The sequence below is a fragment of the Coregonus lavaretus genome (assembly GCF_964263955.1).
Source record: "Coregonus lavaretus genome assembly, contig: HAP1_SCAFFOLD_2784, whole genome shotgun sequence".
Taxonomy (NCBI): domain Eukaryota; kingdom Metazoa; phylum Chordata; class Actinopteri; order Salmoniformes; family Salmonidae; genus Coregonus; species Coregonus lavaretus.
The window spans coordinates 1-27,500 of NW_028160379.1; the positions used below are offsets into that span (position 1 = coordinate 1).

A 27,500-nucleotide genomic window follows, 5' to 3' on the forward strand; every position below is an offset into this window, starting at 1 on the left:
TGTGGCGTGTGTGTGTGTGTGTGTGTGTGTGTGGCGTGTGTGTGTGTGTGTGGCGTGTGTGTGTGTGTATCAGTGTGTGTGTTTGGTGTGTGCATGTGGCATGTCAGTGGAAAGGGTGTTGAAGAATAATTCCTCCACAGTGGACACTAATTGGGCTTCCAATGACATTGATGTGTAGAATACAGAGTAGAACAGAACAGAGCAAGAGCTAGCTAGCTAGAGCAGAACAGAGCAGAACAGAACAGAAGAGAGCAGAACAGAACAGAGCAGAACAGAGCAGAGTAGAACAGAACAGAGTAGAACTGGCCCCGTGTAGCTCAGTTGGTAGAGCATGGCATTTCCCACGGGGGGCCAGTATGAAAATGTATGCACTCACTAACTGTAAGTCGCTCTGGATAAGAGCGTCTGCTAAATGACTAAAATGTTAACAGAGCAGAGCAAGGGCTAGCTAGCCAGAGTAGAACAGAGCAGAGCTAGCTAGCCAGAGCAGAGTAAAACAGAGCGAGCTAGCTAGCTAGAGCAGAGTTGAACCACAGATGGAACAATAAGACAGATATTTCACCGGATGTATAAATGTGAAGCATCTGGTAGCGTTTACACACACTACCAAATATGGTCAGGGTTTACAGGACTAGCTCAAATGTCCATGCCCATTACCCGCCTGAAAACTAGCCCCATTTTATTTCTCACAGCAAGAGAGGAGTTGCCACATTTATACAATAAATTAAATTAAATTTCCGTAACGTTATCGAGCCAACAAACACTAGACCACTGCTACTCACCTTTTCGAGATGCCTACAAGGCCCTCCCTCGCCCTCACTTCGGCAAATCAGATCACGACTCCATTTTGCTCCTCCCTTCCTATAGGCAGAAACTCAAACAGGAAGTATCCGTGCTAAGGTCTATTCAACGCTGGTCTGACCAATCGGAATCCATGCTTCAAGATTGTTTTGATCACGCGGACTGGGATATGTTCCGGGTTGCCTCTGAGAATAACATTGACGTTTACACGGACACGGTGACTGAGTTCATCAGGAAGTGTATAGGGGATGTTGTTCCCACGGTGACTATTAAAACCTACCCAAACCAGAAACCGTGGATAGATGGCAGCATTCGCGCAAAACTGAAAGCGCGAACCACCGCATTTAACCATGGCAAGGTGACTGGGAATATGGCAGAATACAAAACAGTGTAGTTATTCCCTCCGTAAAAGGCAATCAAACAGGCAAAATGTCAGTACAGAGACAAGTGGAGTCGCCGTTCAACGGCTCAGACATGAGACGATACAGCCGTTAGCCATGGTATATTGGCCATACAACACAAACCCCCAGGGTGCCTTATTGCTATTATAAACTGGTGACCAACACAATAGTAAATGTTCTGTTAAAGGCAGAGGTTACAGTGTAAAATCTGGGTTTATGATTGTAATTCAACTTTGCCATGGTTTGATTAGCTAGACTATTGCCCCTGATAGGCCTACGTCTTCAGATAGCCTACAGTAGCCTAGACAATATGTAGGCAAGATGTAAACTGATTTAGCAGCTTGCCTAGTTCAAATTAACAGACTCATTTATTCAACTTGAATAGCGAGGCGATTTCGAGGTAAGACGTTCTTGTGTTTCCCAATAGCCTGCTGGAACAGGCTACTGAGGATGGTAAATTAAATATGAATAATAATGATATGAACTGAATATGCGTGTCAACAACAGCCAGTGTTTATTTATTTATTTTTTGTTTACCTGTAGCCTAATCTGACTACTGTTACCGTTGATAACGTCCAATGTAATTAACAAAACATGGCCATTCTCCACATGTAATGGCAGTTCCATTGATTACTTTTCCCCATAGCAGCAGCACGCGAGGGAGTTCCATAACTTCAATGTCAAATTTCCACTGGTGCATAATGCCCAAGTTAAATAGCTTCGCTGTCTCCTCTCACACTCACGTGACTCAGCCAATAGTGGACTGAGCTGCATGCTGCAGTGCTCTCTCAACACACACACACACAACTCCGTTCCTCACCACTCACTCACTCAGCAACAGCCTGCCTCACCTGATAGTCAGCGGCAGCAGGTGAAATATAATAATTTTTTCCCCATTGGAAATAACAGGCTGTGGTCTATCTTGGGTTAGTTATGAAAATATTTGGTAGAACAGAACAGAGTTAGCTACCTAGAGCTATGACTCTAACCTGCTATGACTAAAGAAAACAGTGTGGTATGACTCCAACCTGCTATGATTAAAGAAAACAGTGTGGTTATGACTCCAATCTGCTATGATTAAAGAAAACAGTGTGGTTATGACTCCAACCTGCTATGATTAAAGAAAACAGTGTGGTTATGACTCCAATCTGCTATGATTAAAGAAAACAGTGTGGTTATGACTCCAATCTGCTATGATTAAAGAAAACAGTGTGGGTATGACTCCAACCTGCTATGATTAAAGAAAACAGTGTGGTTATGACTCCAATCTGCTATGATTAAAGAAAACAGTGTGGTTATGACTCCAATCTGCTATGATTAAAGAAAACAGTGTGGTTATGACTCCAATCTGCTATGATTAAAGAAAACAGTGTGGTTATGACTCCAATCTGCTATGACTAAAGAAAACAGTGTAGTTATGACTCCAATCTGCACGCTGGCTACTATGACTAAAAGGTTTGTATAAAGCCAGAAGACTATGGAGAGAGAGAGGGTCAAACACTGTCTCTGTTGTCTACTTAATATACACAGCTATTTCTATCCACAGCCTTTGTGTGTGTGTGTGTGTGTGTGTGTGTGTGTGTGCGTGCGTGCGTGCGTGCGTGCGTGCGTGTGTGCGTGTGTGTGCAACCTCCAACACTCTGCATAAGGAAAGCAGCTTTGGGATGTGACACATTTGGGTCACAGTCTGTATGTGGTATGGATCAGTGGGAAGCTGTCAACGTTGTTTAGATTGGCTTTTAGACAGGCCTTTAGAACCAACCACTCAGATTGGCCTTTAGACAGGCCTTTAGAACCAACCACTCAGATTGGCCTTTAGACAGGCCTTTAGAACCAACCACTCAGATTGGCCTTTAGACAGGCCTTTAGAACCAACCACTCAGATTGGCCTTTAGACAGGCCTTTAGAACCAACCACTCAGATTGGCTTTTAGATAGGCCTTTAGAACCAACCACTCAGATTGGCTTTTAGACAGGCCTTTAGAACCAACCACTCAGATTGGCCTTTAGACAGGCCTTTAGAACCAACCACAGATTGGCTTTTAGACAGGCCTTTAGAACCAACCACTCAGATTGGCTTTTAGACAGGCCTTTAGAACCAACCACTCAGATTGGCCTTTGGACAGGCCTTTAGAACCAACCACTCAGATTGGCCTTTAGACAGGCCTTTAGAACCAACCACTCAGATTGGCCTTTAGACAGGCCTTTAGAACCAACCACAGATTGGCTTTTAGACAGGCCTTTAGAACCAACCACTCAGATTGGCCTTTAGACAGGCCTTTAGAACCAATCACTCAGATTGGCTTTTAGATAGGCCTTTAGAACCAACCACAGATTGGCTTTTAGACAAGCCTTTAGAACCAACCACTCAGATTGGCCTTTAGACAGGTCTTTAGAACCAACCACTCAGATTGGCCTTTAGACAGGCCTTTTGAACCAATCACTCAGATTGGCTTTTAGATAGGCCTTTAGAACCAACCACAGATTGGCTTTTAGACAAGCCTTTAGAACCAACCACTCAGATTGGCCTTTAGACAGGTCTTTAGAACCAACCACTCAGATTGGCCTTTAGACAGGCCTTTAGAACCAACCACAGATTGGCTTTTAGACAGGCCTTTAGAACCAACCACTCAGATTGGCTTTTAGACAGGCCTTTAGAACCAACCACTCAGATTGGCTTTTAGATAGGCCTTTAGAACCAACCACTCACCAGAGCTTTCTGTGGATTTGCTGCATGGCAATAGGGTTTGCTGAAAGTTGAACATACAGTATTCCCATAGACCAGGTATACAGTTGATGCGTGCCAGGATCGGAAATGTAGTTGATATTGTTTTGAACATGGCATCAATAAATAGTTAATCTTTGCTTTGTTTTGTTGGCGGTGATAATTAGTTACACAGCTATTATTTGTTTATTTATTTGTCTGATTCCCATTTGCTTGTGATGTTGCGTTAATAGATCTTGGATCAGGTTTGTCTTTTGGATCACAATTAAAACGATAACATGGACAAAGGGGACCTGATCCTAGATACATAAGGCCCCTGGGCGCCAATAATGATTAACTGGTAATTAATTAATTTCTTTCTAAGCCCCTTCAGAGGTTTTAGAGCTCTGACAAGACAGCATAAGCTTCAGCAATGAGGTTTTAAGACCGTAAAGCTTTAGTGATTTGTTCAGTTCTTTTCTGATCTGCTCTGCGATACTCCGAGGCTGCGTCACAAATGACACCCTATTCCCCATATGGGCCCTGGTCAAAAGTAGTGCACTATATAGGAAATAGGGTGGCATTTGGGATACCACCTCTTTCATGGTCCATCTGTGATCTATGGCCTACTTAATATTCATGACTTCCCCCTTCACACCCTGCTGTGATTGGCCTGCTGCTCATCCATATGCAACAGGTTAGGAAGAGCAGAGTGGAGTTACTAGTTTAAAACGTTTCATCCTATCTCTCTCTCTCTCTCTCTCTAAATGTGATGGATGGCATGGGGTCTATAGGGCAGAGATAGATGGGTATCCAATATACTTTAATTACAAATCAAATTATCATGGAAAATGTTTTGTAAAAATGTGAAAAACCTCTTATGATGAAGATTACGTGTAAATGAATTGATCATCACCAACGGATTTCTTTTTTACTCCATCTACTAGTTAAAATATACTGTACATGTAGCCAGGGGAGGGTTGTGGGATGTTTTATGTCATGTTTTTCCATACCCTGGGAGTATTTTTTCTCCCCTCCTGCAGAATCTCCTACTGTACGGCAGATAAAACACAGGACAAGGTGTTTGCCTACGTTTCCCAGATTCAGTTCAACGAGACGCTCGAGTGCCACGCCTTCCTCTGTCACAAGAAGAAGATCGTAAGTGACAAGTGGGGCACTAGTTCAAAACACTTTTCACTTTCCATCACTGTTGATAAGATTTGATAATGATCCCAGACACAATTTTTTATTTTTTTTTATTTTTTTTTGCAGACGCTCTTATCCAGAGCGACTTACAGTTTTGTGCATACATGATTATTAATTTTTTTCATACCCCCCGTGGGAATCAAACCCACAACCCTGGTGTTGCAAACACCATGCTCTACCAACTGAGCTACATCCCTGCCGGCCATTCCCTCCCCTACCCTGGACGACGCTGGGCCAATTGTGCGCCGCCCCATGGGTCTCCCGGTCGCGGCCGGCTACGACAGAGCCTGGATTCGAACCAGGATCTCTATACACATGGCTGAATATCAGAATTAAACACCGATGAAGTAAAATGTTAATTTCTATTGCTTTATAAGGCACCAGGGAAACATTACACGAGAAGTTACCAATTATTAAAATAGTGTTTCCAATGCAGAACAACGCTTCCTTTAGATGACGATGGTATCTGGCTCCATCTTGTGTTACTGTAGCTACTAGCAACCACAGTCAACTTAATACGAAATTGTAACTATTTTTGCACTACGACCTATTTATTGCCTTACCTCCATAACTTACTACATTCGCACACACTGTATATATATTTTCTATTGTGTTTTTGACTGTACGTTTTTGTTTACCCCATATGTAACTCTGTGTTGTTGTTTTTAATCGCACTGCTTTGCTTTATCTTGGCCAGGTCGCAGTTGTAAATGAGAACTTGTTCTCAACTGGCTTACCTGGTTAAATAAAGGTGAAATAAAATAAAAATAAAAACCTTGTGTTATACTCTGTGGTTTCCGTGGTTTCCAGGCTCAGGCTGTGACTCTAACGGTCGCCCAGGCCTTCACAGTAGCGCTGGACCTGTGGGAGATCGCTCAGGAAGGTCAGTATTAGGGTGAATGTCAGTACGTTCTCCACCTGAAACGTTGGCCTTCACAGTAGCGCTGGACCTGTGGGAGATCGCTCAGGAAGGTCAGTATTAGGGTGAATGTCAGTACGTTCTCCACCTGAAACGTTGGCCTTCACAGTAGCGCTGGACCTGTGGGAGATCGCTCAGGAAGGTCAGTATTAGGGTGAATGTCAGTACGTTCTCCACCTGAAACGTTGGCCTTCACAGTAGCGCTGGACCTGTGGGAGATCGCTCAGGAAGGTCAGTATTAGGGTGAATGTCAGTACGTTCTCCACCTGAAACGTTGGCCTTCACAGTAGCGCTGGACCTGTGGGAGATCGCTCAGGAAGGTCAGTATTAGGGTGAATGTCAGTACGTTCTCCACCTGAAACGTTGGCCTTCACAGTAGCGCTGGACCTGTGGGAGATCGCTCAGGAAGGTCAGTATTAGGGTGAATGTCAGCAGAACGTTTTTTTTATTTTATTTTTACAGTACGTTCTCCACCTGAAACGTTGGCACAAAAAAATCAACGGATACTTTCCAAGCTTGTTTTCTTTGAACTACAATTTTCTGAGGTCGTGACAGTTTTTTTCTCCTCCTGTCAGACAAAAGTCAGAAGGCCAGGAAGTGCTGCTCGTCTTCTGTCAGAGATGGACAGACAGAGACTACAAACACACACAGTGTCTCAGGTAGGTCGACTTAATTTGTAGTACTCTTCCTGTAATGATCTTGACATCTATTGGTCTATAAACCTTTGCTGCTCAACCCCAGTACTGCAGGGCTCCAGACCTTCAGACGCCCACAAGTAGTTCAGTTATTTAAGCTCCTCCTCTCTCCTCCGCACCTTCAGGGACCTGGCCTGATCAGTGCTCTCTCGCTCTCTCGCTCTCTCTCTCTCGCTCTCTCTCTCTCTCTCTCTCTATTCTCTCTCGTTCTCTCTCTCGTTCCCTCTCTCTCTCTCTCTATCTCTCTCTCTCTCTCTTTCTCTCTCTCTCTCTCGTTCTCTCTCTCTCTCTCTCTCGTTCTCTCTCGCTCTCTCTCTCTCTCTCTCTCTCTCATTCTCTCTCTTTCGTTCTCGCCTACTCTCTCCTCTCTCTCTCTCTCTCTTTCTCTCAATTCAATTCAATTTCAATTTAAGAGCATTATTGGCATGGGAAACATGTGTTAACATTGCCAAAGCAAGTGAAGTAGATAGTAAACAAAAGTGAAATAAACAATAAATATTAACAGTAAACATTACACTCAGAAGTTCCAAAAGATAAAAGACATTTCAAATGTCATATTATGTATATATACAGTGTTGTAACAATGTGCAAATAGTTAAAGTACAAATGGGAAAATAAATAAACATAAATATGGGTTGTATTTACAATAGTGTTTGTTCTTCACTGGTTGCCCTTTTCTTGTGGCAACAGGTCACAAATCTTGCTGCTGTGATGGCACACTGTGGTTTTTCACCCAGTAGATAAGGGAGTTTATCAAAATTGGGTTTGTTTACAAATTCTTTGTGGATCGCTGTAATCTGAAGGAAATATATGTCTCTAATATGGTCATACATTTGGCAGGAGGTTAGGAAGTGCAGCTCAGTTTCCACCTCATTTTGTGGGCAGTGTGCACATAGCCTGTCTTCTCTTGAGAGCCAGGTCTGCCCACGGCGGCCTTTCTCAATAGCAAGGCTATGCTCACTGAGTCTGTACATAGTCAAAGCTTTCCTTAAGTTTGGGTCAGTCACAGTGGTCAGCTATTCTGCCACTGTGTACTCTCTGTTTAGGGCCAAATAGCATTCTAGTTTGCTCTGTTTATTTGTAAATTCTTTCAAATGTGTCAAGTAATTCTCTTTTAGTTTTTTTATGATTTGGTTGGGTCTAATTGTGTTGCTGTCCTGGGGCTGTGTGGGGTCTGTTTGTGTTTGTGAACAGAGCCCCAGGACCAGCTTGCTTAGGGGACTCTTATCCAGGTTAATCTCTCTGTAGGTGATGGCTTTGTTATGGATGGTTTGGGAATCGCTTCCTTTTAGGTGGTTGTAGAATTTAACGGCTCTTTTCTGTATTTTGATAATTAGCGGGTATCGGCCTAATTCTGCTCTGTATGCATTATTTGGTGTTTTACGTTGTACACAGAGGATATGTTTGCAGAATTCTCTCTCTCTCTCTCTCTCTCTCTCTCTCTCTCTCTCTCTCTCTCTCTCTCTCTCTCTCTCTCTCTCTCTCCCCGTCTCCCTCTCTCTCCCTCTCTCTCTCTCCCTCACCCAACTCTCTCTCTCTCCTTCTCCCTCTCTCTCCCCCTCTCTCTCTCTCCCCCACCCCCTCTCTCTCTCCCCCACCCCTCTCTCTCTCTCTCTCTCTCTCTCTCTCTCTCTCTCTCTCTCTCTCTCTCTCTCTCTCTACTTCTCCCTCTCGCTCTCTCTCTCTCTCCCTCCCTCTCCTTCCTTCCTTCCCTCCCTCTCTCTCTGTCTCAGACTCAGAGAAGCACCAACCGCTGAGGAAGGAGGAGAAACTGAGACGGCCATTCTTCTCCATGTCATTCAGCTCTCCCTCACCCAGCAACAAACCCGCCAGGAAACGACCAATCAAACACGACTCCTGGGTAAGTCATGACCTTGGGTTCCAGGCCTTTGATTGGTCTAGCCAGTCATCATTATCACACCTAATATGACTAAAACAATATGTATTCTCCATGGACGAGCTTGGACTGTTAAAGGCTATTGTTGATGATAAGGGATGATAGTGGCTAATGACATGAACCCCATCAGACATGGATGACCTCCAGTATAGTTGAGATGGAAGACCTCCAGTGTAGTTGAGATGGAAGACCTCCAGTGTAGTTGAGATGGAAGACCTCCAGTGTAGTTGAGATGGAAGACCTCCAGTGTAGTTGAGATGGAAGACCTCCAGTGTAGTTGAGATGGAAGACCTCCAGTGTAGTTGAGATGGAAGACCTCCAGTGTAGTTGAGATGGAAGACCTCTAGTGTAGTTGAGATGGAAGACCTCCAGTGTAGTTGAGATGGAAGACCTCCAGTGTAGTTGAGATGGAAGACCTCCAGTGTAGTTGAGATGGAAGACCTCCAGTATAGTTGAGATGGAAGACCTCCAGTGTAGTTGAGATGGATGCCCTCCAGTGTAGTTGAGATGGAAGACCTCCAGTGTAGTTGAGATGGATGCCCTCCAGTGTAGTTGAGATGGAAGACCTCCAGTGTAGTTGAGATGGAAGACCTCCAGTGTAGTTGAGATGGAAGACCTCCAGTGTAGTTGAGATGGAAGACCTCCAGTGTAGTTGAGATGGAAGACCTCCAGTGTAGTTGAGATGGAAGACCTCCAGTGTAGTTGAGATGGAAGACCTCCAGTGTAGTTGAGATGGAAGACCTCCAGTGTAGTTGAGATGGAAGACCTCCAGTGTAGTTGAGATGGAAGACCTCCAGTGTAGTTGAGATGGAAGACCTCCAGTATAGCTGAGATGGAAGACCTCCAGTATAGTTGACATGGAAGACCTCCAGTATAGTTGACATGGAAAACCTCCAGTGTAGTTGAGATGGAAGACCTCCAGTATAATTGAGATGGAAGACCTCCAGTGTAGTTGAGATGGAAGACCTCCAGTGTAGTTGAGATGGAAGATCTCCAGTGTAGTTGAGATGGAAGACCTCCAGTGTAGTTGAGATGGAAGACCTCCAGTGTAGTTGAGATGGAAGACCTCCAGTGTAGTTGAGATGGAAGACCTCCAGTATAATTGACATGGAAGACCCCCAGTTTAGTTGACATGGAAGACCTCCAGTATAGTTGACATGGAAGACCTCCAGTGTAGTTGAGATGGAAGACCTCCAGTATAATTGACATGGAAGACCCCCAGTATAGTTGACATGGAAGACCCCCAGTATAGTTGACATGGAAGACCTCCAGTGTAGTTGAGATGGAAGACCTCCAGTGTAGTTGAGATGGATGACCTCCAGTATAGTTGACATGGAAGACCTCCAGTGTAGTTGAGATGGAAGACCTCCAGTATAGTTGAGATGGAAGACCTCCAGTGTAGTTGACATGGAAGACCTCCAGTGTAGTTGAGATGGAAGACCTCCAGTGTAGTTGAGATGGAAGACCTCCAGTATAGTTGAGATGGAAGACCTCCAGTATAATTGACATGGAAGACCCCCAGTATAGTTGACATGGAAGACCTCCAGTGTAGTTGAGATGGAAGACCTCCAGTATAATTGACATGGAAGACCCCCAGTATAGTTGACATGGAAGACCTCCAGTATAGTTGACATGGAAGACCTCCAGTGTAGTTGAGATGGAAGACCTCCAGTATAATTGACATGGAAGACCCCCAGTATAGTTGACATGGAAGACCCCCAGTATAGTTGACATGGAAGACCTCCAGTGTAGTTGAGATGGAAGACCTCCAGTGTAGTTGAGATGGATGACCTCCAGTATAGTTGACATGGAAGACCTCCAGTGTAGTTGAGATGGAAGACCTCCAGTATAGTTGAGATGGAAGACCTCCAGTGTAGTTGACATGGAAGACCTCCAGTGTAGTTGAGATGGAAGACCTCCAGTGTAGTTGAGATGGAAGACCTCCAGTGTAGTTGAGATGGAAGACCTCCAGTGTAGTTGAGATGGAAGACCTCCAGTGTAGTTGAGATGGATGCCCTCCAGTATAGTTGAGATGGAAGACCTCCAGTGTAGTTGAGATGGATATCCTCCTCTGCTGCTATAGGCTTGAAATCATTGTTGAAATACGGAGCAATGCTCTTTTTTCTTACATGCTGTAGTGCAAGGGGATCTTTTTTAAATCTTCATATACCATAACATTGTTAAGGGATAGAGGGCGCCCATAAGTACTAGTTTACGCTTCACAAATCCTAAACATCACGTTATGATATTGTACCCTGTAAGGTGCATATTCTACTTCATGGGTGGACAACCCTTGCTGGTGTGCCGCAGGTACCGCAGGATTTTGTCCCAACTAGGCACCACACCTGACCAACTGAGCTAATTGATCCGTTCAGTGATTGACTAAATTCAACACACCTGGCCTTCCATGTTGATTAAATGATAAACATGAAGTGCCTGCAGCACTCCAGGACCAGGTTTACCAACCCCTTACTCCAAACACAAGAGCAGTTACCATTATGCAGCTGTGTTGGCGTATACTCACCACTAGATGGCAGCCTTTCCCTGTGAATGCTACCATAGACCAAGTCCTGCCTACTCTAATGGGTTAAATACTCCACCTCATCTGATGCACGTCTTCTTTTTCTCTACTGATTGGAATCTTGGTAAATCCATAAAAAATATGCACAATTTGTCAGCGCCACAAACCAGTAGAATATTATTGACAAACAAATATTGATGTTAAATATTGATATACAGATATACATTGAAAACTGTCTGAGCTGGGATACATCTATGCAGCGCTTGGTAATTCACTTAATCGAAAAAAAAAAGCATCACTTCAGTATATAACTGAAGCTATATCGAAGGTAATGACAAATTGTTGCTGATACACTGAGGAGGTGTACCCAATAGATACTGGTTTCTACAGTTATATCGCCTGCACATTGATGCATACTGCAGTACAGTCTCTTGGTACTGTTTCTATTCACAGGAAGTGGAGGATGACCTCGATGATGCATTCTCAAGGTAATCTTTACATTGTGTTTTACATTCTATTGTATCTAAAGTACTGTATATCTCATTTCTGTACTCAAGGTCACATCTATCCACTAATACAATTAGAATTATATAATTACTAATACCAGTAATCTGTTCAATAGCAAAACATATTTTTAGAAATTAATACATTCCCAAATGTATCAGTACTTAGATAAAGGTAATTTAATTTCACCCTTTCGATCTGGCTTTAGCCACAACCAGTCTACCACAACAGCATTAGTGAAACTTACTGATGATATAAATCCTTCGTCTGACCAAGGCAAACTAACTGCTGCCATCGTAATTTAGTTATCAAAAGCATTTAATTTAATTGATCATTCTATCTTAGCAGGAAAACTTCAAAACGTTGGTTTTGCTAACAGATTCCTAAACCGGTTCCATGCATCTTAGCATAGAAAACAATGTGTTCACAGAAAACGCAACTTCTTGGACTTAGTAGAGGTGTTCCTCAAGGCTCAGTATTGACCCCCCTTCTTTTCTCTGTATTCATAAATTAATTGCCTATAATATATATATATATAAAATCAGAATACACCTATTCACTTATACACAGATGATACAGTGCTCTATACATCAGGTTCAAATATTTTGCAGATACAAGCAACTCTCCAAGATGATTTTAACACTTTACAAAAATGGTTTCTAGCAAATAATTTGGTTTTAAATCAAACAAAGTCCTATATCATGCTGGAAATGTGTAAATTCATGCAAGTGATGGAACAATGCTTGAAAGCACTGATTGTTTGAAGTACCTGGGTCTGAGGATAGATTCTGAATTCTCTTTCGGAAGGCATATTGATACAGCGAGCTCCAACAGTTGAATTCTCTTTCGGAAGGCGTATTGATACAGCGAGCTCCAACAGTTGAATTCTCTTTCGGAAGGCGTATTGATACAGCGAGCTCCAACAGTTGAATTCTCTTTCGGAAGGCATATCGATACAGCGAGCTCCAACAGTTGAATTCTCTTTCGGAAGGCGTATTGATACAGCGAGCTCCAACAGTTGAATTCTCTTTCGGAAGGCGTATTGATACAGCGAGCTCCAACAGTTGAATTCTCTTTCGGAAGGCGTATTGATACAGCGAGCTCCAACAGTTGAATTCTCTTTCGGAAGGCGTATTGATACAGCGAGCTCCAACAGTTGAATTCTCTTTCGGAAGGCGTATTGATACAGCGAGCTCCAACAGTTGAATTCTCTTTCGGAAGGCATATCGATACAGCGAGCTCCAACAGTTGAATTCTCTTTCGGAAGGCATATTGATACAGCGAGCTCCAACAGTTGAATTCTCTTTCGGAAGGCGTATTGATACAGCGAGCTCCAACAGTTGAATTCTCTTTCGGAAGGCGTATTGATACAGCGAGCTCCAACAGTTGAATTCTCTTTCGGAAGGCGTATTGATACAGCGAGCTCCAACAGTTGAATTCTCTTTCGGAAGGCATATTGATACAGCGAGCTCCAACAGTTGAATTCTCTTTCGGAAGGCGTATTGATACAGCGAGCTCCAACAGTTGAATTCTCTTTCGGAAGGCGTATTGATACAGCGAGCTCCAACAGTTGAATTCTCTTTCGGAAGGCGTATTGATACAGCGAGCTCCAACAGTTGAATTCTCTTTCGGAAGGCATATCGATACAGCGAGCTCCAACAGTTGAATTCTCTTTCGGAAGGCGTATTGATACAGCGAGCTCCAACAGTTGAATTCTCTTTCGGAAGGCGTATTGATACAGCGAGCTCCAACAGTTGAATTCTCTTTCGGAAGGCGTATTGATACAGCGAGCTCCAACAGTTGAATTCTCTTTCAGAAGGCGTATTGATACAGCGAGCTCCAACAGTTGAATTCTCTTTCGGAAGGCGTATTGATACAGCGAGCTCCAACAGTTGAATTCTCTTTCGGAAGGCGTATTGATACAGCGAGCTCCAACAGTTGAATTCTCTTTCGGAAGGCGTATTGATACAGCGAGCTCCAACAGTTGAATTCTCTTTCGGAAGGCGTATTGATACAGCGAGCTCCAACAGTTGAATTCTCTTTCGGAAGGCGTATTGATACAGCGAGCTCCAACAGTTGAATTCTCTTTCGGAAGGCGTATTGATACAGCGAGCTCCAACAGTTGAATTCTCTTTCGGAAGGCGTATTGATACAGCGAGCTCCAACAGTTGAATTCTCTTTCGGAAGGCGTATTGATACAGCGAGCTCCAACAGTTGAATTCTCTTTCGGAAGACATATTGATACAGCGAGCTCCAACAGTTGAATTCTCTTTCGGAAGGCATATTGATACAGCGAGCTCCAACAGTTGAATTCTCTTTCGGAATGCATATCGATACAGCGAGCTCCAACAGTTGAATTCTCTTTCGGAAGGCATATCGATACAGCGAGCTCCAACAGTTGAATTCTCTTTCGGAAGGCATATCGATACAGCGAGCTCCAACAGTTGAATTCTCTTTCGGAAGGCATATCGATACAGCGAGCTCCAACAGTTGAATTCTCTTTCGGAAGGCATATCGATACAGCGAGCTCCAACAGTTGAATTCTCTTTCGGAAGGCGTATTGATACAGTGAGCTCCAACAGTTGAATTCTCTTTCGGAAGGCATATCGATACAGCGAGCTCCAACAGTTGAATTCTCTTTAGGAAGACATATTGATACAGCGAGCTCCAACAGTTGAATTCTCTTTCGGAAGGCGTATTGATACAGCGAGCTCCAACCGTTTAATTCTCTTTCGGAAGGCGTATTGATACAGCGAGCTCCAACAGTTGAATTCTCTTTCGGAAGGCGTATCGATACAGCGAGCTCCAACAGTATTGGGACAGTGCCAATTCTGTTGTTGTTTTGGCATTTGCTGTTTTTTTTTGGGACACTCTTGAAAACTAGATGGTGCATCTTTCCGTCTTGCAAAATGTCAAATAAATAAATAATATCCACTAGTAGTTTAATAAAGTAACCTTTAGGCAAAGTAGAGTAAAGGCAAAATGAATGTTCTGGTGTAGGAACTTGAGATCAGTTGTATATGCATTCAAATAAAATCCCTGATAAGAAAATAACAAGCTATTTAAAAAAGCTATTTACAAGTCCAGGATATATTTGCTCTGTCCCTCTCTAGTCAGGCTCTGTCCCTCTCTAGTCAGGCTCTGTCCCTCTCTAGTCAGGCTCTGTCCCTCTCTAGTCAGGCTCTGTCCCTCTCTAGTCAGTCAGGCTCTGTCCCTCTCTAGTCAGTCAGGCTCTGTCCCTCTCTAGTCAGGCTCTGTCCCTCTCTAGTCAGTCAGGCTCTGTCCCTCTCTAGTCAGTCAGGCTCTGTCCCTCTCTAGTCAGTCAGGCTCTGTCCCTCTCTAGTCAGTCAGGCTCTGTCCCTCTCTAGTCAGTCAGGCTCTGTCCCTCTCTAGTCAGTCAGGCTCTGTCCCTCTCTAGTCAGTCAGGCTCTGTCCCTCTCTAGTCAGTCAGGCTCTGTCCCTCTCTAGTCAGTCAGGCTCTGTCCCTCTCTAGTCAGTCAGGCTCTGTCCCTCTCTAGTCAGTCAGGCTCTGTCCCTCTCTAGTCAGGCTCTGTCCCTCTCTAGTCAGTCAGGCTCTGTCCCCCTCTAGTCAGTCAGGCTCTGTCCCTCTCTAGTCAGGCTCTGTCCCTCTCTAGTCAGTCAGGCTCTGTCCCTCTCTAGTCAGTCAGGCTCTGTCCCTCTCTAGTCAGTCAGGCTCTGTCCCTCTCTAGTCAGTCAGGCTCTGTCCCTCTCTAGTCAGTCAGGCTCTGTCCCTCTCTAGTCAGTCAGGCTCTGTCCCTCTCTAGTCAGTCAGGCTCTGTCCCTCTCTAGTCAGTCAGGCTCTGTCCCTCTCTAGTCAGGCTCTGTCCCTCTCTAGTCAGTCAGGCTCTGTCCCTCTCTAGTCAGGCTCTGTCCCTCTCTAGTCAGGCTCTGTCCCTCTCTAGTCAGGCTCTGTCCCTCTCTAGTCAGTCAGGCTCTGTCCCTCTCTAGTCAGTCAGGCTCTGTCCCTCTCTAGTCAGGCTCTGTCCCTCTCTAGTCAGGCTCTGTCCCTCTCTAGTCAGGCTCTGTCCCTCTCTAGTCAGGCTCTGTCCCTCTCTAGTCAGGCTCTGTCCCTCTCTAGTCAGTCAGGCTCTGTCCCTCTCTAGTCAGTCAGGCTCTGTCCCCCTCTAGTCAGTCAGGCTCTGTCCCTCTCTAGTCAGGCTCTGTCCCTCTCTAGTCAGTCAGGCTCTGTCCCTCTCTAGTCAGTCAGGCTCTGTCCCTCTCTAGTCAGTCAGGCTCTGTCCCTCTCTAGTCAGTCAGGCTCTGTCCCTCTCTAGTCAGTCAGGCTCTGTCCCTCTCTAGTCAGTCAGGCTCTGTCCCTCTCTAGTCAGGCTCTGTCCCTCTCTAGTCAGTCAGGCTCTGTCCCTCTCTAGTCAGTCAGGCTCTGTCCCTCTCTAGTCAGTCAGGCTCTGTCCCTCTCTAGTCAGGCTCTGTCCCTCTCTAGTCAGGCTCTGTCCCTCTCTAGTCAGGCTCTGTCCCTCTCTAGTCAGGCTCTGTCCCTCTCTAGTCAGGCTCTGTCCCTCTCTAGTCAGGCTCTGTCCCTCTCTAGTCAGTCAGGCTCTGTCCCTCTCTAGTCAGTCAGGCTCTGTCCCTCTCTAGTCAGTCAGGCTCTGTCCCTCTCTAGTCAGTCAGGCTCTGTCCCTCTCTAGTCAGTCAGGCTCTGTCCCTCTCTAGTCAGTCAGGCTCTGTCCCTCTCTAGTCAGTCAGGCTCTGTCCCTCTCTAGTCAGGCTCTGTCCCTCTCTAGTCAGGCTCTGTCCCTCTCTAGTCAGTCAGGCTCTGTCCCTCTCTAGTCAGTCAGGCTCTGTCCCTCTCTAGTCAGTCAGGCTCTGTCCCTCTCTAGTCAGTCAGGCTCTGTCCCTCTCTAGTCAGTCAGGCTCTGTCCCTCTCTAGTCAGGCTCTGTCCCTCTCTAGTCAGTCAGGCTCTGTCCCTCTCTAGTCAGTCAGGCTCTGTCCCTCTCTAGTCAGTCAGGCTCTGTCCCTCTCTAGTCAGTCAGGCTCTGTCCCTCTCTAGTCAGTCAGGCTCTGTCCCTCTCTAGTCAGTCAGGCTCTGTCCCTCTCTAGTCAGTCAGGCTCTGTCCCTCTCTAGTCAGTCAGGCTCTGTCCCTCTCTAGTCAGTCAGGCTCTGTCCCTCTCTAGTCAGGCTCTGTCCCTCTCTAGTCAGTCAGGCTCTGTCCCTCTCTAGTCAGTCAGGCTCTGTCCCTCTCTAGTCAGGCTCTGTCCCTCTCTAGTGAGGCTCTGTCCCTCTCTAGTCAGTCAGGCTCTGTCCCTCTCTAGTCAGTCAGGCTCTGTCCCTCTCTAGTCAGTCAGGCTCTGTCCCTCTCTAGTCAGTCAGGCTCTGTCCCTCTCTAGTCAGTCAGGCTCTGTCCCTCTCTAGTCAGTCAGGTTCTGTCCCTCTCTAGTCAGTCAGGCTCTGTCCCTCTCTAGTCAGGCTCTGTCCCTCTCTAGTCAGTCAGGCTCTGTCCCTCTCTAGTCAGGCTCTGTCCCTCTCTAGTCAGTCAGGCTCTGTCCCTCTCTAGTCAGGCTCTGTCCCTCTCTAGTCAGTCAGGCTCTGTCCCTCTCTAGTCAGGCTCTGTCCCTCTCTAGTCAGTCAGGCTCTGTCCCTCTCTAGTCAGTCAGGCTCTGTCCCTCTAGTCAGTCAGGCTCTGTCCCTCTCTAGTCAGTCAGGCTCTGTCCCTCTCTAGTCAGTCAGGCTCTGTCCCTCTCTAGTCAGGCTCTGTCCCTCTCTAGTCAGTCAGGCTCTGTCCCTCTCTAGTCAGTCAGGCTCTGTCCCTCTCTAGTCAGTCAGGCTCTGTCCCTCTCTAGTCAGGCTCTGTCCCTCTCTAGTCAGTCAGGCTCTGTCCCTCTCTAGTCAGGCTCTGTCCCTCTCTAGTCAGTCAGGCTCTGTCCCTCTCTAGTCAGTCAGGCTCTGTCCCTCTCTAGTCAGTCAGGCTCTGTCCCTCTCTAGTCAGTCAGGCTCTGTCCCTCTCTAGTCAGTCAGGCTCTGTCCCTCTCTAGTCAGTCAGGCTCTGTCCCTCTCTAGTCAGTCAGGCTCTGTCCCTCTCTAGTCAGGCTCTGTCCCTCTCTAGTCAGGCTCTGTCCCTCTCTAGTCAGGCTCTGTCCCTCTCTAGTCAGTCAGGCTCTGTCCCTCTCTAGTCAGTCAGGCTCTGTCCCTCTCTAGTCAGGCTCTGTCCCTCTCTAGTCAGTCAGGCTCTGTCCCTCTCTAGTCAGTCAGGCTCTGTCCCTCTCTAGTCAGTCAGGCTCTGTCCCTCTCTAGTCAGTCAGGCTCTGTCCCTCTCTAGTCAGGCTCTGTCCCTCTAGTCAGTCAGGCTCTGTCCCTCTCTAGTCAGTCAGGCTCTGTCCCTCTCTAGTCAGTCAGGCTCTGTCCCTCTCTAGTCAGTCAGGCTCTGTCCCTCTCTAGTCAGTCAGGCTCTGTCCCTCTCTAGTCAGTCAGGCTCTGTCCCTCTCTAGTCAGTCAGGCTCTGTCCCTCTCTAGTCAGGCTCTGTCCCTCTCTAGTCAGGCTCTGTCCCTCTCTAGTGATTCAGGCTCTGTCCCTCTCTAGTCAGTCAGGCTCTGTCCCTCTCTAGTCAGTCAGGCTCTGTCCCTCTCTAGTCAGTCAGGCTCTGTCCCTCTCTAGTCAGTCAGGCTCTGTCCCCCTCTAGTCAGGCTCTGTCCCTCTCTAGTCAGTCAGGCTCTGTCCCTCTCTAGTCAGTCAGGCTCTGTCCCTCTCTAGTCAGTCAGGCTCTGTCCCTCTCTAGTCAGTCAGGCTCTGTCCCTCTCTAGTCAGTCAGGCTCTGTCCCTCTCTAGTCAGTCAGGCTCTGTCCCTCTCTAGTCAGTCAGGCTCTGTCCCTCTCTAGTCAGGCTCTGTCCCTCTCTAGTCAGGCTCTGTCCCTCTCTAGTCAGTCAGGCTCTGTCCCTCTCTAGTCAGGCTCTGTCCCTCTCTAGTCAGTCAGGCTCTGTCCCTCTCTAGTCAGGCTCTGTCCCTCTCTAGTCAGTCAGGCTCTGTCCCTCTCTAGTCAGTCAGGCTCTGTCCCTCTCTAGTCAGTCAGGCTCTGTCCCTCTCTAGTCAGTCAGGCTCTGTCCCTCTCTAGTCAGGCTCTGTCCCTCTCTAGTCAGTCAGGCTCTGTCCCTCTCTAGTCAGTCAGGCTCTGTCCCTATCTAGTCAGGCTCTGTCCCTCTCTAGTCAGTCAGGCTCTGTCCCTCTCTAGTCAGTCAGGCTCTGTCCCTCTCTAGTCAGTCAGGCTCTGTCCCTCTCTAGTCAGTCAGGCTCTGTCCCTCTCTAGTCAGTCAGGCTCTGTCCCTCTCTAGTCAGTCAGGCTCTGTCCCTCTCTAGTCAGTCAGGCTCTGTCCCTCTCTAGTCAGTCAGGCTCTGTCCCTCTCTAGTCAGTCAGGCTCTGTCCCTCTCTAGTCAGGCTCTGTCCCTCTCTAGTCAGTCAGGCTCTGTCCCTCTCTAGTCAGTCAGGCTCTGTCCCTCTCTAGTCAGGCTCTGTCCCTCTCTAGTCAGTCAGGCTCTGTCCCTCTCTAGTCAGTCAGGCTCTGTCCCTCTCTAGTCAGTCAGGCTCTGTCCCTCTCTAGTCAGTCATGCTCTGTCCCTCTCTAGTCAGTCAGGCTCTGTCCCTCTCTAGTCAGGCTCTGTCCCTCTCTAGTCAGGCTCTGTCCCTCTCTAGTCAGTCAGGCTCTGTCCCTCTCTAGTCAGTCAGGCTCTGTCCCTCTCTAGTCAGTCAGGCTCTGTCCCTCTCTAGTCAGGCTCTGTCCCTCTCTAGTCAGTCAGGCTCTGTCCCTCTCTAGTCAGTCAGGCTCTGTCCCTCTCTAGTCAGTCAGGCTCTGTCCCTCTCTAGTCAGGCTCTGTCCCTCTCTAGTCAGTCAGGCTCTGTCCCTCTCTAGTCAGTCAGGCTCTGTCCCTCTCTAGTCAGTCAGGCTCTGTCCCTCTCTAGTCAGTCAGGCTCTGTCCCTCTCTAGTCAGGCTCTGTCCCTCTCTAGTCAGTCAGGCTCTGTCCCTCTCTAGTCAGTCAGGCTCTGTCCCTCTCTAGTCAGTCAGGCTCTGTCCCTCTCTAGTCAGGCTCTGTCCCTCTCTAGTCAGTCAGGCTCTGTCCCTCTCTAGTCAGTCAGGCTCTGTCCCTCTCTAGTCAGTCAGGCTCTGTCCCTCTCTAGTCAGTCATGCTCTGTCCCTCTCTAGTCAGGCTCTGTCCCTCTCTAGTCAGTCAGGCTCTGTCCCTCTCTAGTCAGGCTCTGTCCCTCTCTAGTCAGGCTCTGTCCCTCTCTAGTCAGGCTCTGTCCCTCTCTAGTCAGGCTCTGTCCCTCTCTAGTCAGTCAGGCTCTGTCCCTCTCTAGTCAGGCTCTGTCCCTCTCTAGTCAGTCAGGCTCTGTCCCTCTCTAGTCAGTCAGGCTCTGTCCCTCTCTAGTCAGGCTCTGTCCCTCTCTAGTGATTCAGGCTCTGTCCCTCTCTAGTCAGTCAGGCTCTGTCCCTCTCTAGTCAGTCAGGCTCTGTCCCTCTCTAGTCAGTCAGGCTCTGTCCCTCTCTAGTCAGTCAGGCTCTGTCCCTCTCTAGTCAGTCAGGCTCTGTCCCTCTCTAGTCAGTCAGGCTCTGTCCCTCTCTAGTCAGTCAGGCTCTGTCCCTCTCTAGTCAGTCAGGCTCTGTCCCTCTCTAGTCAGTCAGGCTCTGTCCCTCTCTAGTCAGTCAGGCTCTGTCCCTCTCTAGTCAGTCAGGCTCTGTCCCTCTCTAGTCAGTCAGGCTCTGTCCCTCTCTAGTCAGTCAGGCTCTGTCCCTCTCTAGTCAGTCAGGCTCTGTCCCTCTCTAGTCAGTCAGGCTCTGTCCCTCTCTAGTCAGTCAGGCTCTGTCCCTCTCTAGTCAGGCTCTGTCCCTCTCTAGTCAGTCAGGCTCTGTCCCTCTCTAGTCAGTCAGGCTCTGTCCCTCTCTAGTCAGGCTCTGTCCCTCTCTAGTCAGTCAGGCTCTGTCCCTCTCTAGTCAGTCAGGCTCTGTCCCTCTCTAGTCAGTCAGGCTCTGTCCCTCTCTAGTCAGTCAGGCTCTGTCCCTCTCTAGTCAGTCAGGCTCTGTCCCTCTCTAGTCAGGCTCTGTCCCTCTCTAGTCAGGCTCTGTCCCTCTCTAGTCAGTCAGGCTCTGTCCCTCTCTAGTCAGTCAGGCTCTGTCCCTCTCTAGTCAGTCAGGCTCTGTCCCTCTCTAGTCAGTCAGGCTCTGTCCCTCTCTAGTCAGTCAGGCTCTGTCCCTCTCTAGTCAGTCAGGCTCTGTCCCTCTCTAGTCAGTCAGGCTCTGTCCCTCTCTAGTCAGGCTCTGTCCCTCTCTAGTCAGTCAGGCTCTGTCCCCTCTAGTCAGGCTCTGTCCCTCTCTAGTCAGTCAGGCTCTGTCCCTCTCTAGTCAGTCAGGCTCTGTCCCTCTCTAGTCAGGCTCTGTCCCTCTCTAGTCAGTCAGGCTCTGTCCCTCTCTAGTCAGTCAGGCTCTGTCCCTCTCTAGTCAGTCAGGCTCTGTCCCTCTCTAGTCAGTCAGGCTCTGTCCCTCTCTAGTCAGGGCTCTGTCCCTCTCTAGTCAGGCTCTGTCCCTCTCTAGTCAGTCAGGCTCTGTCCCTCTCTAGTCAGGCTCTGTCCCTCTCTAGTCAGTCAGGCTCTGTCCCTCTCTAGTCAGTCAGGCTCTGTCCCTCTCTAGTCAGTCAGGCTCTGTCCCCCTCTAGTCAGGCTCTGTCCCTCTCTAGTTCCCACTCCAGGCTCTGTCCTTTGTCCTCTCTAGTCAGTCAGGCTCTGTCCCTCTCTAGTCAGTCAGGCTCTGTCCCTCTCTAGTCAGTGCTCTGTCCCTCTCTAGTCAGTCAGGCTCTGTCCCTCTCTAGTCAGTCAGGCTCTGTCCCTCTCTAGTCAGGCTCTGTCCCTCTCTAGTCAGTCAGGCTCTGTCCCTCTCTAGTCAGTCAGGCTCTGTCCCTCTCTAGTCAGTCAGGCTCTGTCCCTCTCTAGTCAGGCTCTGTCCCTCTCTAGTCAGTCAGGCTCTGTCCCTCTCTAGTCAGGCTCTGTCCCTCTCTAGTCAGTCAGGCTCTGTCCCTCTCTAGTCAGGCTCTGTCCCTCTCTAGTCAGTCAGGCTCTGTCCCTCTCTAGTCAGTCAGGCTCTGTCCCTCTCTAGTCAGTCAGGCTCTGTCCCTCTCTAGTCAGTCAGGCTCTGTCCCTCTCTAGTCAGTCAGGCTCTGTCCCTCTCTAGTCAGGCTCTGTCCCTCTCTAGTCAGTCAGGCTCTGTCCCTCTCTAGTCAGTCAGGCTCTGTCCCTCTCTAGTCAGTCAGGCTCTGTCCCTCTCTAGTCAGGCTCTGTCCCTCTCTAGTCAGTCAGGCTCTGTCCCTCTCTAGTCAGTCAGGCTCTGTCCCTCTCTAGTCAGGCTCTGTCCCTCTCTAGTCAGTCAGGCTCTGTCCCTCTCTAGTCAGTCAGGCTCTGTCCCTCTCTAGTCAGTCAGGCTCTGTCCCTCTCTAGTCAGTCAGGCTCTGTCCCTCTCTAGTCAGTCAGGCTCTGTCCCTCTCTAGTCAGTCAGGCTCTGTCCCTCTCTAGTCAGGCTCTGTCCCTCTCTAGTCAGTCAGGCTCTGTCCCTCTCTAGTCAGTCAGGCTCTGTCCCTCTCTAGTCAGTCAGGCTCTGTCCCTCTCTAGTCAGTCAGGCTCTGTCCCTCTCTAGTCAGTCAGGCTCTGTCCCTCTCTAGTCAGGCTCTGTCCCTCTCTAGTCAGGCTCTGTCCCTCTCTAGTCAGTCAGGCTCTGTCCCTCTCTAGTCAGTCAGGCTCTGTCCCTCTCTAGTCAGTCAGGCTCTGTCCCTCTCTAGTCAGGCTCTGTCCCTCTCTAGTCAGTCAGGCTCTGTCCCTCTAGTCAGTCAGGCTCTGTCCCTCTCTAGTCAGTCAGGCTCTGTCCCTCTCTAGTCAGTCAGGCTCTGTCCCTCTCTAGTCAGTCAGGCTCTGTCCCTCTCTAGTCAGGCTCTGTCCCTCTCTAGTCAGGCTCTGTCCCTCTCTAGTCAGTCAGGCTCTGTCCCTCTCTAGTCAGTCAGGCTCTGTCCCTCTCTAGTCAGTCAGGCTCTGTCCCTCTCTAGTCAGTCAGGCTCTGTCCCTCTCTAGTCAGTCAGGCTCTGTCCCTCTCTAGTCAGTCAGGCTCTGTCCCTCTCTAGTCAGGCTCTGTCCCTCTCTAGTCAGTCAGGCTCTGTCCCTCTCTAGTCAGTCAGGCTCTGTCCCTCTCTAGTCAGTCAGGCTCTGTCCCTCTCTAGTCAGGCTCTGTCCCTCTCTAGTCAGTCAGGCTCTGTCCCTCTCTAGTCAGTCAGGCTCTGTCCCTCTCTAGTCAGGCTCTGTCCCTCTCTAGTCAGTCAGGCTCTGTCCCTCTCTAGTCAGGCTCTGTCCCTCTCTAGTCAGGCTCTGTCCCTCTCTAGTCAGTCAGGCTCTGTCCCTCTCTAGTCAGTCAGGCTCTGTCCCTCTCTAGTCAGTCAGGCTCTGTCCCTCTCTAGTCAGGCTCTGTCCCTCTCTAGTCAGTCAGGCTCTGTCCCTCTCTAGTCAGTCAGGCTCTGTCCCTCTCTAGTCAGGCTCTGTCCCTCTCTAGTCAGTCAGGCTCTGTCCCTCTCTAGTCAGTCAGGCTCTGTCCCTCTCTAGTCAGGCTCTGTCCCTCTCTAGTCAGTCAGGCTCTGTCCCTCTCTAGTCAGTCAGGCTCTGTCCCTCTCTAGTCAGTCAGGCTCTGTCCCTCTCTAGTCAGTCAGGCTCTGTCCCTCTCTAGTCAGTCAGGCTCTGTCCCTCTCTAGTCAGCTCCAGGCTCTGTCCCTCTCTAGTCAGGCTCTGTCCCTCTCTAGTCAGTCAGGCTCTGTCCCTCTCTAGTCAGTCAGGCTCTGTCCCTCTCTAGTCAGTCAGGCTCTGTCCCTCTCTAGTCAGTCAGGCTCTGTCCCTCTCTAGTCAGTCAGGCTCTGTCCCTCTCTAGTCAGTCAGGCTCTGTCCCTCTCTAGTCAGTCAGGCTCTGTCCCTCTCTAGTCAGGCTCTGTCCCTCTCTAGTCAGTCAGGCTCTGTCCCCCTCTAGTCAGGCTCTGTCCCTCTCTAGTCAGTCAGGCTCTGTCCCTCTCTAGTCAGTCAGGCTCTGTCCCTCTCTAGTGAGGCTCTGTCCCTCTCTAGTCAGTCAGGCTCTGTCCCTCTCTAGTCAGTCAGGCTCTGTCCCTCTCTAGTCAGTCAGGCTCTGTCCCTCTCTAGTCAGTCAGGCTCTGTCCTCTCTAGTCAGGCTCTGTCCCTCTCTAGTCAGTCAGGCTCTGTCCCTCTCTAGTCAGTCAGGCTCTGTCCCTCTCTAGTCAAGCAGCTCTGTCCCTCTCTAGTCAGTCAGGCTCTGTCCCTCTCTAGTCAGTCAGGCTCTGTCCCTCTCTAGTCAGTCAGGCTCTGTCCCTCCTCTAGTCAGTCAGGCTCTGTCCCTCTCTAGTGAGAGCTCTGTCCCTCTCTAGTCAGTCAGGCTCTGTCCCTCTCTAGTCAGTCAGGCTCTGTCCCTCTCTAGTGAGGCTCTGTCCCTCTCTAGTCAGTCAGGCTCTGTCCCTCTCTAGTCAGTCAGGCTCTGTCCCTCTCTAGTCAGGCTCTGTCCCTCTCTAGTCAGTCAGGCTCTGTCCCTCTCTAGTCAGTCAGGCTCTGTCCCTCTCTAGTCAGTCAGGCTCTGTCCCTCTCTAGTCAGGCTCTGTCCCTCTCTAGTCAGTCAGGCTCTGTCCCTCTCTAGTCAGGCTCTGTCCCTCTCTAGTCAGTCAGGCTCTGTCCCTCTCTAGTCAGGCTCTGTCCCTCTCTAGTCAGTCAGGCTCTGTCCCTCTCTAGTCAGTCAGGCTCTGTCCCTCTCTAGTCAGGCTCTGTCCCTCTCTAGTCAGTCAGGCTCTGTCCCTCTCTAGTCAGTCAGGCTCTGTCCCTCTCTAGTCAGGCTCTGTCCCTCTCTAGTCAGTCAGGCTCTGTCCCTCTCTAGTCAGTCAGGCTCTGTCCCTCTCTAGTCAGGCTCTGTCCCTCTCTAGTGATTCAGGCTCTGTCCCTCTCTAGTCAGTCAGGCTCTGTCCCTCTCTAGTCAGTCAGGCTCTGTCCCTCTCTAGTCAGTCAGGCTCTGTCCCTCTAGTCAGTCAGGCTCTGTCCCTCTCTAGTCAGTCAGGCTCTGTCCCTCTCTAGTCAGTCAGGCTCTGTCCCTCTCTAGTCAGTCAGGCTCTGTCCCTCTCTAGTCAGGCTCTGTCCCTCTCTAGTCAGGCTCTGTCCCTCTCTAGTCAGTCAGGCTCTGTCCCTCTCTAGTCAGTCAGGCTCTGTCCCTCTCTAGTCAGGCTCTGTCCCTCTCTAGTCAGGCTCTGTCCCTCTCTAGTCAGTCAGGCTCTGTCCCTCTCTAGTCAGTCAGGCTCTGTCCCTCTCTAGTCAGTCAGGCTCTGTCCCTCTCTAGTCAGGCTCTGTCCCTCTCTAGTCAGTCAGGCTCTGTCCCTCTAGTCAGTCAGGCTCTGTCCCTCTCTAGTCAGTCAGGCTCTGTCCCTCTCTAGTCAGTCAGGCTCTGTCCCTCTCTAGTCAGTCAGGCTCTGTCCCTCTCTAGTCAGGCTCTGTCCCTCTCTAGTCAGGCTCTGTCCCTCTCTAGTCAGTCAGGCTCTGTCCCTCTCTAGTCAGTCAGGCTCTGTCCCTCTCTAGTCAGTCAGGCTCTGTCCCTCTCTAGTCAGTCAGGCTCTGTCCCTCTCTAGTCAGTCAGGCTCTGTCCCTCTCTAGTCAGTCAGGCTCTGTCCCTCTCTAGTCAGGCTCTGTCCCCCTCTAGTCAGTCAGGCTCTGTCCCTCTCTAGTCAGTCAGGCTCTGTCCCTCTCTAGTCAGGCTCTGTCCCTCTCTAGTCAGTCAGGCTCTGTCCCCCTCTAGTCAGTCAGGCTCTGTCCCTCTCTAGTCAGGCTCTGTCCCTCTCTAGTCAGTCAGGCTCTGTCCCTCTCTAGTCAGGCTCTGTCCCTCTCTAGTTAGGCTCTGTCCCTCTCTAGTCAGTCAGGCTCTGTCCCTCTCTAGTCAGTCAGGCTCTGTCCCTCTCTAGTCAGTCAGGCTCTGTCCCTCTCTAGTCAGGCTCTGTCCCTCTCTAGTCAGTCAGGCTCTGTCCCTCTAGTCAGTCAGGCTCTGTCCCTCTCTAGTCAGGCTCTGTCCCTCTCTAGTCAGGCTCTGTCCCTCTCTAGTCAGGCTCTGTCCCTCTCTAGTCAGGCTCTGTCCCTCTCTAGTCAGGCTCTGTCCCTCTCTAGTCAGTCAGGCTCTGTCCCTCTCTAGTCAGTCAGGCTCTGTCCCTCTCTAGTCAGTCAGGCTCTGTCCCTCTCTAGTCAGTCAGGCTCTGTCCCTCTCTAGTCAGTCAGGCTCTGTCCCTCTCTAGTCAGTCAGGCTCTGTCCCTCTCTAGTCAGTCAGGCTCTGTCCCTCTCTAGTCAGTCAGGCTCTGTCCCTCTCTAGTCAGTCAGGCTCTGTCCCTCTCTAGTCAGGCTCTGTCCCTCTCTAGTCAGTCAGGCTCTGTCCCTCTCTAGTCAGGCTCTGTCCCTCTCTAGTCAGTCAGGCTCTGTCCCTCTCTAGTCAGTCAGGCTCTGTCCCTCTCTAGTCAGTCAGGCTCTGTCCCTCTCTAGTCAGTCAGGCTCTGTCCCTCTCTAGTCAGTCAGGCTCTGTCCCCCTCTAGTCAGGCTCTGTCCCTCTCTAGTCAGTCAGGCTCTGTCCCTCTCTAGTCAGTCAGGCTCTGTCCCTCTCTAGTCAGTCAGGCTCTGTCCCTCTCTAGTCAGGCTCTGTCCCTCTCTAGTCAGTCAGGCTCTGTCCCTCTCTAGTCAGGCTCTGTCCCTCTCTAGTCAGTCAGGCTCTGTCCCTCTCTAGTCAGTCAGGCTCTGTCCCTCTCTAGTCAGTCAGGCTCTGTCCCTCTCTAGTCAGTCAGGCTCTGTCCCTCTCTAGTCAGGCTCTGTCCCTCTCTAGTCAGTCAGGCTCTGTCCCTCTCTAGTCAGTCAGGCTCTGTCCCTCTCTAGTCAGGCTCTGTCCCTCTCTAGTCAGTCAGGCTCTGTCCCTCTCTAGTCAGTCAGGCTCTGTCCCTCTCTAGTCAGGCTCTGTCCCTCTCTAGTCAGTCAGGCTCTGTCCCTCTCTAGTCAGTCAGGCTCTGTCCCTCTCTAGTCAGTCAGGCTCTGTCCCTCTCTAGTCAGTCAGGCTCTGTCCCTCTCTAGTCAGTCAGGCTCTGTCCCTCTCTAGTCAGTCAGGCTCTGTCCCTCTCTAGTCAGGCTCTGTCCCTCTCTAGTCAGTCAGGCTCTGTCCCTCTCTAGTCAGGCTCTGTCCCTCTCTAGTCAGTCAGGCTCTGTCCCTCTCTAGTCAGTCAGGTTCTGTCCCTCTCTAGTCAGGCTCTGTCCCTCTCTAGTCAGGCTCTGTCCCTCTCTAGTCAGGCTCTGTCCCTCTCTAGTCAGGCTCTGTCCCTCTCTAGTCAGTCAGGCTCTGTCCCTCTCTAGTCAGTCAGGCTCTGTCCCCCTCTAGTCAGTCAGGCTCTGTCCCTCTCTAGTCAGTCAGGCTCTGTCCCTCTCTAGTCAGTCAGGCTCTGTCCCTCTCTAGTCAGGCTCTGTCCCTCTCTAGTCAGTCAGGCTCTGTCCCTCTCTAGTCAGTCAGGCTCTGTCCCTCTCTAGTCAGGCTCTGTCCCTCTCTAGTCAGTCAGGCTCTGTCCCTCTCTAGTCAATCAGGCTCTGTCCCTCTCTAGTCAATCAGGCTCTGTCCCTCTCTAGTCAATCAGGCTCTGTCTGTAGAGTGTAAATAACTATAGAGTGTAAATGACTGCAGTTAACGTGTGTTTAGACTCAATCTGCATCCCAAATGGCACCCTTTTCCCTATATAGTGCACTACTTTTGATCAGGGCTCTTTGTTAAGGTTAGTGGGGGATTTGTTCCACTGTCTTAGAGTC

At 49.2% G+C, this 27,500-nt stretch overlaps 1 protein-coding gene across 1 annotated transcript in view; it reads left to right on the forward strand.

The window, feature by feature from the left end:
- Nucleotides 1-4,948: 4,948 nt before the first annotated feature.
- LOC311121887 (low density lipoprotein receptor adapter protein 1-like) overlaps nt 4,949-27,500 on the forward strand; it is a gene marked incomplete at both ends in the record, with an annotated part of 30,788 nt that continues 8,236 nt past the window's right edge. Inside the window, 5 exons of the mRNA XM_084196326.1 lie at nt 4,949-5,063; nt 5,922-5,994; nt 6,606-6,689; nt 8,459-8,586; nt 11,597-11,631. Of these exons, the coding sequence (XP_084052452.1) occupies nt 4,949-5,063; nt 5,922-5,994; nt 6,606-6,689; nt 8,459-8,586; nt 11,597-11,631 (435 nt within the window). The remainder of the gene's footprint in view (nt 5,064-5,921; nt 5,995-6,605; nt 6,690-8,458; nt 8,587-11,596; nt 11,632-27,500) is intronic.